The 12,584-nt window shown below is 43.1% G+C and overlaps 1 protein-coding gene and 1 long non-coding RNA gene across 2 annotated transcripts in view; both read right to left on the bottom strand.

Moving 5' to 3' along the window:
- Positions 1-646: 646 nt before the first annotated feature.
- The window catches only part of WDR1 (WD repeat domain 1), a 29,448-nt gene continuing 17,510 nt past the window's right edge, over positions 647-12,584 (bottom strand). Inside the window, exons 5-15 of the mRNA XM_082238548.1 lie at positions 12,231-12,411; positions 10,467-10,544; positions 8,889-8,969; positions 7,514-7,747; positions 5,889-5,976; positions 5,159-5,315; positions 4,407-4,494; positions 3,449-3,559; positions 2,914-3,087; positions 2,319-2,463; positions 647-1,740 (exon numbers count right to left, since the gene is read on the bottom strand). Of these exons, the coding sequence (XP_082094674.1) occupies positions 1,631-1,740; positions 2,319-2,463; positions 2,914-3,087; positions 3,449-3,559; positions 4,407-4,494; positions 5,159-5,315; positions 5,889-5,976; positions 7,514-7,747; positions 8,889-8,969; positions 10,467-10,544; positions 12,231-12,411 (1,447 nt within the window). The 3' untranslated portion in view covers positions 647-1,630. The remainder of the gene's footprint in view (positions 1,741-2,318; positions 2,464-2,913; positions 3,088-3,448; positions 3,560-4,406; positions 4,495-5,158; positions 5,316-5,888; positions 5,977-7,513; positions 7,748-8,888; positions 8,970-10,466; positions 10,545-12,230; positions 12,412-12,584) is intronic.
- On the bottom strand, positions 6,762-7,421 carry LOC309541161. Its single transcript, XR_014223655.1, has 2 exons — positions 7,354-7,421; positions 6,762-7,093 (listed from the first exon to the last, which is right to left on the bottom strand). It is a non-coding gene; the product is annotated as an uncharacterized lncRNA (long non-coding RNA).

Raw genomic sequence — 12,584 nt, 5'->3', positions numbered from 1 at the left:
CTCATGCAGTAGCCAAATCTCTCTCACACGGCTCCCCCCCCCCTATAAGAGTTCCTTAACTTCAAGTGTCTGAATGGGGGAATGGGCTCTATACTTTCTTGTCCTATCCTATCCCACTCCCAACCAGACAGTTTCTGGTTGATGTTGATTGCAATTACCTGTTTTTCCCTCTTGACCATGCATTTTCTGCCCGGGGAAAGTGGGGAACCCCAAGTCTTTACCCACCCAGCTTTCAGAAGCAGAAGAAAAATATCCAAAATGGACTCACTCTGTGGTTGTTTAATGAGCCAGCTTCACAACCCATGTTTTGAAGCTGGCATGTACAGAAACAAATCACTGCTTGTTGTAAAGCAGAATTCCCTGGCTCCTAAAGCTCTGGGATTTATAGAAGGCAAAACTGTACTTGGCCTGTGGCGCAGAGGAGACCTTGCAAGTCAAGGCTTTGCTCAGGCTTATGAAGGAAGGGCTCATTCATGCAGCAGTAAACCATGAATGGAAAACCACTGGCTCCCCAGTCCTAGGCTAAACCATGGTTTCGCATGACTTGCAAGCACATGCAAACATGTGAGAAAGATTGAAGGGAGGTTTATACAGTCCTAGAAATCTCATTTTCGCCACTGAAATAAATGTGACCCCACAAACTGTATTAAGCAGGAGATAAAACATACAGAAGTTCTTTATTGGGAGAAAGGTCTCTTCAGAAGAAATATTTCTGTTTCTACAGTGTTAGAGATTGCTGTTTGTTGTAATGATCAGTTCAACTCACAGTAATTGCTTTACTTTACTTTAATTCCTGTACTGAAAAAGGCGTTTTCATAATTACTGCAAATGTTCTTACATAGACATATTTCTCCTTAGGAAAGAAGGTATATTTAAAGCAGATCTAGAAGCATTCATTTCCAAACAACAAACCATGATCAAGTATTCTCATTTGTTCAAAAAGGTAACAAAGGTATATCCGAAAAAAATGCCTTTGACGTTTATCTGTAAACTTTAATTACTAAAAGAATGGCAAAATACATCAAAACCCCACATTTCCATCTTAAAAATAACTACAAATCTGGACAGGAAATACAGAAAAGGTTTATTATGGACGTACCCCACTTTGTTATCTGGTGAAGGAAATCTGAGGCAACAATTTGGTGCATTACAGACAAGCCAATATACAGTAGCTGCACACCACAATTCATTTTTGGATCACAACTAGCATTCTTTACTATGACTGTTAGTACAGAAATGTTCTGCAGTTAGAAAAAAATGAGAATACTCTCATGCTGTACAATACCATGTGCAAGTATGTGTGTGTGACAGATATTAAAAATTAAGGAACCAAATCAATTTAAACTCTTTTATGCCGACCTGCTAGGTTGCAGACCCTGGAATGTTCAGCACACAAAAGATTTTGCAAGCTCCAGACATAATTTAAGTGCTTCTCAAGTGCAAAGCATTACCGACTAAAGCTTTTCAAAGGTCATTTAATTACAGATACGAACATCCTCTGCAAAGATATGAGAATATGCTATAGGACCCTGGAGGTCGTGACAGATTTGTATATTTTTAAGGAAGAGAAATGCTATATTCCACTCCAGTAGTTCTAGTCCCTGATGAGCTTCTCCTGATTGAAGGCATTTTATTTGTAGGAAATGGACCACTCTTTGACAGATGCATCGTGAGATGTTGTTACCAAGGTATGTTCGTCCAGCCACGCCAAGCTGCTTACATGATGTAATCTGTGGGCATCTGACAGAAGGAACAGAAAATGTAAATTGATGCAACCAACCTCTTTCCAAATTTGCTCTTAAAAAGTTTAGCAGAAATGTACCTTTCATACCAGGGCTTGTGCATGAACTCCCCTCCCAGCACCCTTGATGTTTGCTCACCTGGGGCCCCTGCGCCATTCTTGCGCGCAGTGTGATGGCAACACACTGGTCAGGTCTTTAATTTCTACTCAAGGCTCTTCTAGACTCACCTTCCAGTCTCACAAACCTGCACAACCCCCTCACTCAGCCCCTAGGCATGACTTCACTTCTGTTGGGAGACCCCGACATATAGGCAAGAGCCGCTGGAAGGAGCTGTCAGCACACATGACAGGGGAAGAAGTGGCGACACTAAGGGCTTAACAGCAGCCGCTCTGTATCAGGCAGAATTGCGGCCTTGATGTTGAAAAACCTGTTTACAAGTCTCCATCCTTCAGGATAATTTTAGCCCCGTGATTTCCCTCAAAAACACTATTCCCCAACTTCTGTTATTCCAAGAATGCAATGAACGATGAACACAGCACTTTAGATTTCTCCGTAATGAGAAGGCTATACTGTTACCTTGTATTTTAACTCGAGTCTCTGGGTCACTCACTGTCCAAACATAAACCATCATATCCATTCCTCCAGAAGCAAAGTGCTCGTTATCTGGTGACCAGGCAATACAAACAATCTTCGCATGGTGTCCATAGAAAATATTATGCTCCTATTGAGAAAGTGAAAGTAAGACAATCACTGATTTTTAATCCTAAAAATGAATTAACCATTGGTAAAAAAATCGAAGCTCTTTATGTTCTAATTGCACAGAAACTAATAAAACCCAATGCAAGAACTACTGAATAAATTCCAATTCAATCTAAAGAGGGGCAACAGATTCCAAGAGAGGCTTTAATAATATAAATTAATTAGGACAGCACTCAGTTCTTCCACTGCCACTTACTAAGACGTTTTCCATTTGTATTTGCAAGACCCCGCAAAGTGTTAAGTCTTGCTTCAACAGCATTTTTATGACTAAATAAACCTGCCCATGAGGGATATTTGATCTATGTGCAAGGTTTCTACACTGAATGAATGAAGGAATCTTTATTTGTGTCAGCCATCGGCCACAGCAATAAAACAATACAGTATACAAAAAACAGAACTAAGTCCTGCTTACCGCATAGTCATCGGCAACGCTAAACACCGTGACCGCCTTGCTTGCATCCGTCACTGCCAGAAAGGCACCATCATGAGAATACGCCAAGTCAGTCACAGGACCTTTCGCTTCCAGAGTCTTTTCCTCTTTCTTTAAAGAAGTCCCCTGGATTGCATACAGGTACACTTTTCCATCCTGGAAGTTAAGATATGCGCAAGAGTCAAGCTCTCCTCAGAGTGCCCAGAGCGGCCTTGCTGGCTTTCAGATCTTTTACTGCCATGGGTGAGAAACCTCTCTCAAGCCTTGCACCAGAAACAGTTCACACCCAATTGCTGCTTTTGCATCCGTTATTAAGGTATAGGAACAGCACATTTACTGGAGAGAAAGAGGAGGGCAAATGGCAGAAGCAATTTACAGGATAATTAGAGCTGAAGCTATGAGAACATCTGAAATTGCCATACTGAAAATGTTTCCACAAGTGTTGCCACACTGTGGGAGCTGCCAAGTGCTTAATGAGCAGAAAAGGCTACCTTAAAGATGAAAATAAAACCCTTACTGTTCCTCCGACGGCTGCCATGCCGCCTCCAGGATGAACTGCTACCACTTCTGGTTCAAAGCCAGGGTTATCAATTGCAAAGCACTTCTTCTTGTCCTTCATCAGAACGATCTGTAATCCGAGGAGTAGTCAAATCACACTGAGGTACTTCCACTACATGCTACAGGAAGCTTCCCTCCTCGGTCCAAAGGACCCCTTCACATGTCCAGAGCAGTGAGAGACACTTGCAAATGGGAGGCATTGCTTATTGCTGCCTTATAGGGCTGGGCAATATATAGATATATCATACTCCATATCGTTATATTGGGTTCATAATTTTTGACCTGGCAATATATTGTGACGCATGATGTGTGTGTGTATCTGATTGCGCAATATGCAAAAATCACAGTGTGAGAAAACTGTGAAGCCAGCCAATGTTTCTCTCGATTCCTGCAGCCCCTGTTAACACACTGCAAACCACAGTGCCAATGAGACACAGCCACCCACAACCTTGATTTGCCTAGAGGCAAATGTAAGAGCTCAATGGGTGTGGCAGAGAGCGTGTGTGTGTTTCTGTGTGTTGCCACGACAGAGTAAGCCCAGCAGCAAGAGTTTGTTCACCCCTCAAAAAAGGAAAGAAGTTGGCTTGCATTTACATCCGTGTAAAATAGCATAAACTCTCCCCCCCGCCCGCCTCAGTAATAATGTCATCAGCCTGTGCTCACTAGTTACCAAATATCACTTTAAAGAGCACCATGAGAAATCCAGGTAGAAATAACCTGCTACACTTTCAAAACAAGTTTTATTGTTTGAAGTGCAATGTGTGAATTATGGTTAAGAAACTTATTATGCAATCCAAACCACATCTACTCGGAAGTAAGTCCTATGGAAGTCAATGGGTCTTACTCCCAGGTAAGTGGGGTTAGGATGACAGTCCTATATTGCATTACAGTCCTAATCCCTTTTCCCTGATACGCACCTCTCCAATGCATATCACCACGGCGTACCCACCAGGTCCAACTGCAATGCATTTGGGCTGAACTTCCATTTTAATAACATCCTGGCCACTGAAAAAGGAAAGGGAAAAAGGAGAGAATTTTTTCCTTAGCTGAAGGAGCTGAAATCACTGGCAAGAATAGAGCCAAAGGACCTGAGAGCAGATACGAAGCATGGAGATTTAAGGAGTGGTACTTTGTTATCAGGAAGATGGGCAATTTGGGCAGCAGGGTAGATGTAAAGGACCAAGGTGGGACAACGGAAAGCTATAGTAGTCAAGGTGCAATATACTTCACCAATTAAAAAAATGAACTAGCGTTTGGTACTTAGAGCACATTAAAGGGCAACCGAGAACATTTTGCACATCCCACATATTTTGAGCAGCAGCTTATATTTTTCTTACACATTTGGTGGAGAATATTTTATTCTCAGACACTTCATATTTATTTTCCTACATTGCATTGATATTTTAACTTGCTATATAAGATGAGAAACACAACTGTCCATTGCGCATTATCAATCCCATCTGCTCAGCAGTGTAAAACTGGTGCTTTTTTATAGCGCCGACCAAGGATAATGTTGGTTGCAGAAAGAACAACCGAAGTCGCTTGTGATATCTGGTTTTCTGATATAGTGCTTTAACACAGCAGAATTAGATGGCCTGAAACTTTGGCACGGTCATTTTGTGTTACGCTAAAAGTAAATTATTTGTGTGGAGGTTGACACACACATTACCTGGTGTCTTTTTTGCTCAGACTGGTGTACCGCACGGTATCATCCATGCTGCAGCTGACCAGCTGCTCCGACTCATCCACAGCCATTCGTGAAACCTGGTTTGTGTGTCCTTTCCCAGAAAAGCTGTCATTTTCTCCTGTCTCAGAATCCCAATAATGTGAGCAAAATATTAAGGAAATTTTCTTCAGGATGAGCGTGACACCCAACATTTATTGCAAGGAACAATCAAACCGACTCAATTCCTAAGTTGTGCTATGCTTAGGACAGCACACATATCACTAAACTGCATGGCTTGCAAAGAAACAGAGAATTCTTCCCAGCTGCAACTTGCACGCAACCCTGCTGTAGAACTTTCTGAAGATGCCTCGGCTGAAACTAGCCAGCACAGTATCTTGGGTGATGGCACAAAAAAGGCAATGTGAAAATCAGTGAGACAGAACAGCTGCCACCTTTGTGTGGGGCAGTTTTTGTTCAAAATGCCAACCAAATCAAAGAATTGCACTGACACTTATACTGAAAACAGCAGCCTCAGTGGGCGAGATGGATAACCGTAAGGCTTTCATTTAGCAGTTCAAATGAGAACTGTGCTCTAATACTACCCTGCATGCCAAGAATGCTTCAGTGAGTAGCAAATATTACGAGAAAGGGAAGAAAGACAGCCATATATAGCAGCAAAGCACTAGGGAGTTTTCATCTGCAAAAAAACATTGCTTGGTTACTCAAAGGATATTAATATGCCCATCATGGCTTCCAGAGTAGATATAGGATTTCCCCCCATTTTTATGCACCGTAAGACATTGTATTGATTTACTGTGACCCTGAAAGAAAGCACACATAATTAACACAAACTCTTACACTTACACAGACAGCAGCTCAAGTTACTCACAGCACGTTGTGCGCACTTGTTTCTTCCTGCCCAAATCTGGGCTTCTTTGCACAGATTTTGGGAAGAACACCCCCCCCCCCGGAAAGCTTCACCTAACCTCAAACTCCTCTGATAATAGACAAAGGGGAAAGCTGACAAGCCCACAAACCCTCTGCTATGCGCTTCTGGGGCAGGGGAAGAAGAGGAATTGGTTCCAAGCCGTTGTCTTAGCCTTAAAATAGTCTATTAAAAACAAAAACACAGGGCAAATATTATCCTATTATATACTACAGGCCCCGAGAAGCTTACAATGCAAATTATGATGTGGGAGAAAGTAGACAACAGAGGGAAGGGAAGGAAGACTATGCACCCTGTTCAGCTACAAATATTTTGGCTTAGTTTCTATGTAGGAGACTAAGACTGTGCCAAAGGCTGCAAAGGGGAGAAAGAGGTGGAATGATGTAAGCAGTCTAATATGAAAGGGGAGGGACAGGAGGGGGACAGAGCCATTTAAGATTAAGGGCTATTTTCAGGTGGCCAAGAATGGTGGGGTGTCAGGCAGACATACACTGGGATGTTCTGCATGCCAACTCCAAGGGGCTTTCCCTTCCCTTGAAACAATACACGCCCATGAGATGTGACTGCAACAGAACTTTCCACCAGTTTTTAAAAGAGGGTTGTCCTTGTGGCAATTTGGGGGGGGGGGAGGCAGACTGCTGTTTAGGCTTGGCATTCAGAAGCAGATGCACAGCTAGCTACTGCCTGAAATGCCCCCCCCCCCAGTATTTAGAGGCAATTGTCTTACTGCACTTAGACCACATTTTCCCCAAACTAAGAGATCTTACAAGTGTTGATTCTGTTCTGATTTAACCAGGAATCCTCCCACCTGGCAAGCACTGAACATATTGTTCAGAACTGGCTGGTTTGGATTAAGTAAAGTCACTTCTCGTTTGCCACCCAGAGTGGCTGGGGCAACCCAATCAGATGGGTGGGGTACGAATAATAAATAAAATAAATAATAAAATAAAATACTATTATTCCAATTACTACTACTACTACTACAGTCATACCTCGGGTTGAATGTGCTTCGGGTTGAGTGCATTTGAGTTGCACTCTGCGGCAACCCGGAAGTAACAGAGTGCGTTACCTCCGGGTTTTGCCGCTCACGCATGCGCAGATGCTCAAAATGACATCATGCACATGCGTGGAAGCGGCGAAACGCAACCCGCGCACGCACAGATGTGTCTTACATTGCGTTCAGGATGCGAATGAGGCTCCAGAACGTATCCTGTTCGCATCCCGAGGTGCCACTGTAGTACTACTACAAAACAGTGTAGCCAACCGAACAAGAGCACCCACAATGTAGCTCAAGCAGCCTTTCTGTTAAATGGGTCTTCACAACCACACTCATTTCTGTTGGAAACAGACGGATAATGCTAGCAGTGCATGATTAGGAAACACGAAAGAGCCGGCTCAATGATTCCACAGACCTTGATGACACGAAGGGGCTTCTCCGGATTGTTCTCATCCAGATAGTTGATGTAGCCAGAGAGGGAGACGGTCAACAGGTGCCCCTTTTGCCACAGACAACCCAGCTGCTGATCCAAAACATTTGATCCCATGTTAAAGGTATTCACAACGCTATTAGCACCAACATCCCAGATCTTAGCTGTCTTGTCTCCAGAAGCAGAAAGCAGGCGATTGCCATCTGGACTCCAACTAATCTGTTGGAAGGAAACAAAGGGATTTAGAGGTATAGGCTCGCCCTAAATACCAGAGATAGCCTATATTTGTTTCCCATGCACATTTCCCCAGATGGCGAGTTTGAAGACGTCATGCAGACAAGCTGACTCGCCAATATGAGACTGTTCCATTTATTTTAATGTTTATTATTTTGCTTTCAATTGTACTCTAGCAGAATGGGTATTTGCTAAAGAAGAACTTCAAGAGGAAATAACTGATATTATTATTATTAATATCATTTTTTTCTTCTTCTAGCACAATCTATTATTGTGCTCTGGAGGGAGGATTATGAATATGTATTTTTAAAAAGCTATTCCTGTAATGATTACAGCTTATTTTTAATTCTGTAAATACAGCTCTGGGAGAAACAAAGAATCAGAAATGAATTGAGTCCATTCTGGAATGCAAAGCTGAACTCAAAAGCATTTCATGAATTAATCAAGCAGAAGAAGATTCCACAAGCATCCCAAAGAAATCTTACAATGAAAAGCATCACTTTCAGAACGTCTGCTACTTAAAAAACAACAACCCCACATAGTGCTGCATCATCTTAGTCACCCCCTCCTTGGGGAAAGAAGGCAGAATCTTTATTCAAAGGTGGCTTCCTCTGCCCTTGGTTTTTCAAAGTACTTGTATCTTTTTTTTTTTTTTTAAGGGACAAACCTGCCTCCCTGATTACTTGGGACAACTTTTATTGATCAAGAGGCTTTTAAGCCGTCCATCTAACTCAAGTCAATGAAATACCACAGACTAAAACTGGAACCAATTTTTTAACAAGCCTGCATTAAAATCTAGAGGGACTGCCCAGGAATCAGAGCTTGTACAGCTACTCACAGCGTTTTGCTGGCCCTGAACCCAGCTGCATCCTCCAGCAGCACCGTTGCCAAGAATGCCCATTGCTCTTGGCATGGCTGGGGGTTCAAGCTTTAACCCCAAAAAGAAAGTGAATGTTGGCACAACACCTCTTGGGTTTTTCAATTAAGAAACTCCTTCATGCCTGCAGTGGAGCCAGACACGATTCATGCTGTTGCAAGAAAAGCAGATCCATATGATGCCTGTGGAAATCAACATAACCTAACAGTCTGGTCAAAGAGAGAGAGGAGGAAGCCCCAATATACTTACTGCATAAATGCCTCCATCATGTGCCTTATTTCCTCCTAGCGCACCAACTTTCTCTCCAGTTTTGCCATCGTAAATATATATCTTTTCAAAACCGAAAATGAGACAAAGTATCAGTTAAGTGGTTTGGGGTTTTTGGCAGCAGTTAAACATACTTAACCCCCCCCCCATATTGAAATACCAGCAGTTTCTTTAAAGTAGGCAGATATTTAAGTATCAAATTCAAACAGTGTACTCCGGACATCAGAAAGCAATGGAATGTGTTTAATGAAACACAGTTACCAAAGGATCCAAACATCTGAAATATAGGAAAATGCTATGCTTGGCGTTGCCTCTGGGTTAAGGCAATCAATGTCATGCTTGCTTCTTTACCTTCAGGAAGTAGTTTGCATTACAATCAAGTCTATAATTCTGGCCAGTAAAAGCAAAAGGAACCTAAGATGGCTGACCCTCCATATCTGAGAATATTTTTTTAATGCTCTCCAATATGAAGGTTCACCCATTGTGTGCTCTTTCTTCCAACGGTTGTAATCTGAAACCTACATAGCATTTAACAGAGCCTCTGCTACCTCCTCCAGCATCCCAACTGAGGCAGATTTCATGGCTTGAACACCAATCCACATTTTACCTTCCCCCATCTTTCATCTCTACAACTCTTAGGCTGGTAGTCAAAAGTCTGCACACTATTTTGTGACATCTTGGTTGACCTTGATAATTTTATTGCCCTATACTGTTGATGCCGACCTTTAAAGCCCTAAACAGCCTCGGCCCAGTATACTTGAAGGAGCATCTCCACCCCCATCGTTCTGTCCAGACACTGAGGTCCAGCGCCGAGGGCCTTCTGGTGGTTCCCTCACTGCAAGAAGCAAAGCTACAGGGAACCATGCAGAGGACCTTCTCAGTGGTGGCACCCGCCCTGTGGAACACCCTCCCATCAGATGTCAAAGAGATAAACAACTACCTGACATTTAGAAGACATCTGAAGGCAGCCCTGTTTAGGGAAGTTTTCAATGTGTGACATTTTAATGTATTTTTAATCTTTGTTGGAAGCTGCCCAGAGTGGCTGGGGAAACCCAGCCAGATGGGCGGGGTACAAATAAATTATTATTAATTATTATTATTACTATTACTATACTATGGATTTTGCCCCCCTTTGAGCCAATACTTTTATACTTGTCTGACTTTGAGGCCAATCTTAATTTTTGCCTTATTCACCCTCTCCTTCCTCTGTTGCCTTCTCCAGCATTGATTCTGGAACACCAGTTCCTGAGAGGCAACCCCTTTTTGCTTAGAACCTAACGTGCCACAAATATTGGCACGGTTACTGCTGTGCAAGCTCCAGAGGAAAAATATCTTATGAAGAACCAGGCCACTGGTCCATCCGGATCCACATTATCTCTTATGACCAGCAATGACACTCCTAGGTTCCTGGTGTTCCAAGGCGAGATCTTCAACTGGAGATACCAGGGACTGATCCTGGGACCTTCCTGGGACCTTTGACACTCAAAGCAGATCCTCCATTTAGCTAGAGGCATATCTGCCCCCCCTCCAAAAAAAAGGTAAGAAATGGCTTGATTTTACCTGGCCATCTGCACTGGCTGTAGCAAACCTATTTCCATCTGGAGAAAATCTCACACAGTTAACAAACCGGCTGTGATCCTATAGGAGAAACATATTTATATATATAAAAGGATGTCAATTCCCAAACGGATTACTTCAGCTGATTTTGTGCTGCTCGTTGGTCTCCACCATTAGCCTGCTGTGGGTTGTGCAAGCAGCTCAAAGCCTTCCTACTTCAAGTACTGTGTAACAGCAGTCTCAGCACAACTGCACGTGTTCCCAAGCCCATTTCTAAGTGCTTGTTTTAAGCTATAAAGACTTATGTGGCTCAGGACTCCCAATACCTGACAGAACCCCTCTGCTGACATGAGGCAACAAAGACCCTAAGTCAGTGATGGCCAAACTGGGCCCTCCAGCTGTTTTGGGACTACAACTCCCATCATTCCTAGCTAACAGGACCAGTGGTCAGGGATGATGGGAATTGTAGTCCCAAAACAGCTGGAGGGCCAAGTTTGGCCATCACTGCCCTAAGTCAACGAGTGGCCCTTCTCTGGGTGTGTCTCTAAGAGATTACTTCAGCCACTGTCCATAGACTTAAATCACATCTGCACAAGGCTTTCTGAAAATTGTCTTGTGGACGAAATGGGGATGCTTGGAGGGCCAAGTTTGGTCCACAGGTTTCCCCACCCCTGACCTGTAACTATAACAGCAGTATTTGTTGCTCACATTATACAGAAAATGCCTCCAAAAGACTGAAGACAAAATGCAAAAGCAATCAAATGCCAAATTAAAAAACAGTATACGAGGCAAAGTCCTGGATGGCTCACAGGAAGAGAGGTGGTCCTGAAGCACTAACATCTCTGCACCAATTTTGCATTTAAAAATAATGAGTGTGCAGGTATATAGGCCTTTCCTAGAAGATGACTTTCAGTGCACATAGCTTATGTGGATCTGGATATGCAGTTATAATCCAGATCACTGGCCCCACTGAATATGACTAAAGCTACATCTGTATAGGGCAAAATAATACAGAGCTATCTTTCAATGTATTTCATCTTTGTACTCTTAAACAGTGTGCGTGAAAATAATATAAGTAGCAACAGACACGTTGCCTGTTTGAAGCAGGGCTCATGTAGTCAAGGGGCAGTGGGCTGCACAGCTTTTCCCCAGACCCTTCCCTGATGCCTACAAATTATGGTGGTCTAGAGAAGGAAAGCCTATATTCATAGCTCACTAGGTGGACAGGCTTCTTTGGGACCCATGAGGGGAAGCTGTGTGCCTCCACTGCCCTTGACTGGTGGAAACCCCTTCATGCAAATAACAGGCAAAGGGGCTAAGGAAGGTGTAAGTAAGAATGCAATCTGCTATGGTCTGTGCACTAGTTAGCCTGCACTGCAAAGACAACTGCTTGCAACTATTAAAATATTTAACATTCTCCCTGGGCAGATAAGCAATCCTGCTTTAATTGCAGAGAAAGCTCTAGAGTCCCAAGACTTTAGACCTGCTGTAATTCTGAAAAATACTGTGCTGGCTCCATGATAGCAAAGGTGATCTTATGCTTGCACATGAGGATTTTAAGCTCCCACTTTCCAACACCACCATGAAGTGCAAAGGGCTGAAATGCAATGCTGCCTATTCCCCAAAACACAAGAGAAAGAGAAAGAGAAAGAGAAAGAGGAAGAGGAAGAGGAAGAGGAAGAGGCTGCTCTCTGCTTGTGCAGGAACGGGGAGAGAGCTGGATCTCAAAGACAGACGGCACACAGGTGGCAAAGAATGACAACTCACACTTATTGTAAACTTGAATTTGAACGGTGGTCCTTCAAAGAAAGCAGCACAATTGTCATCACTGCCAGTCACGAGGCGGTATGGCCTGGTCTGTTTAATATCCACACTATTGATCACTTTGTTGTGGCCGGTGATCTCGCCTACTGAAGAGCCGGTATCCCACAGAAACACAGCCCCAAATCTAGTAAGAAGAAACAAATCAAGACACATAGAATGAGGACTATATATAGGACTTAACGTATTGAGCACAGCCAGCACGTTGAGTGGATTTACACAACAGAAATTCGACCGCCCAGTTAATCTTGTGCAGTTTTAGCTTCATTCCCTATGGCATTCAAATCCTTTGCCCATTAT

This window comes from Podarcis vaucheri (assembly GCF_965113315.1).
Source record: "Podarcis vaucheri genome assembly, chromosome: 9".
In the NCBI taxonomy this organism is placed as follows: domain Eukaryota; kingdom Metazoa; phylum Chordata; class Lepidosauria; order Squamata; family Lacertidae; genus Podarcis; species Podarcis vaucheri.
The sequence above is the reverse complement of the archived record's forward strand: the minus strand, read 5'-3'. Positions and strand labels throughout refer to the sequence as shown.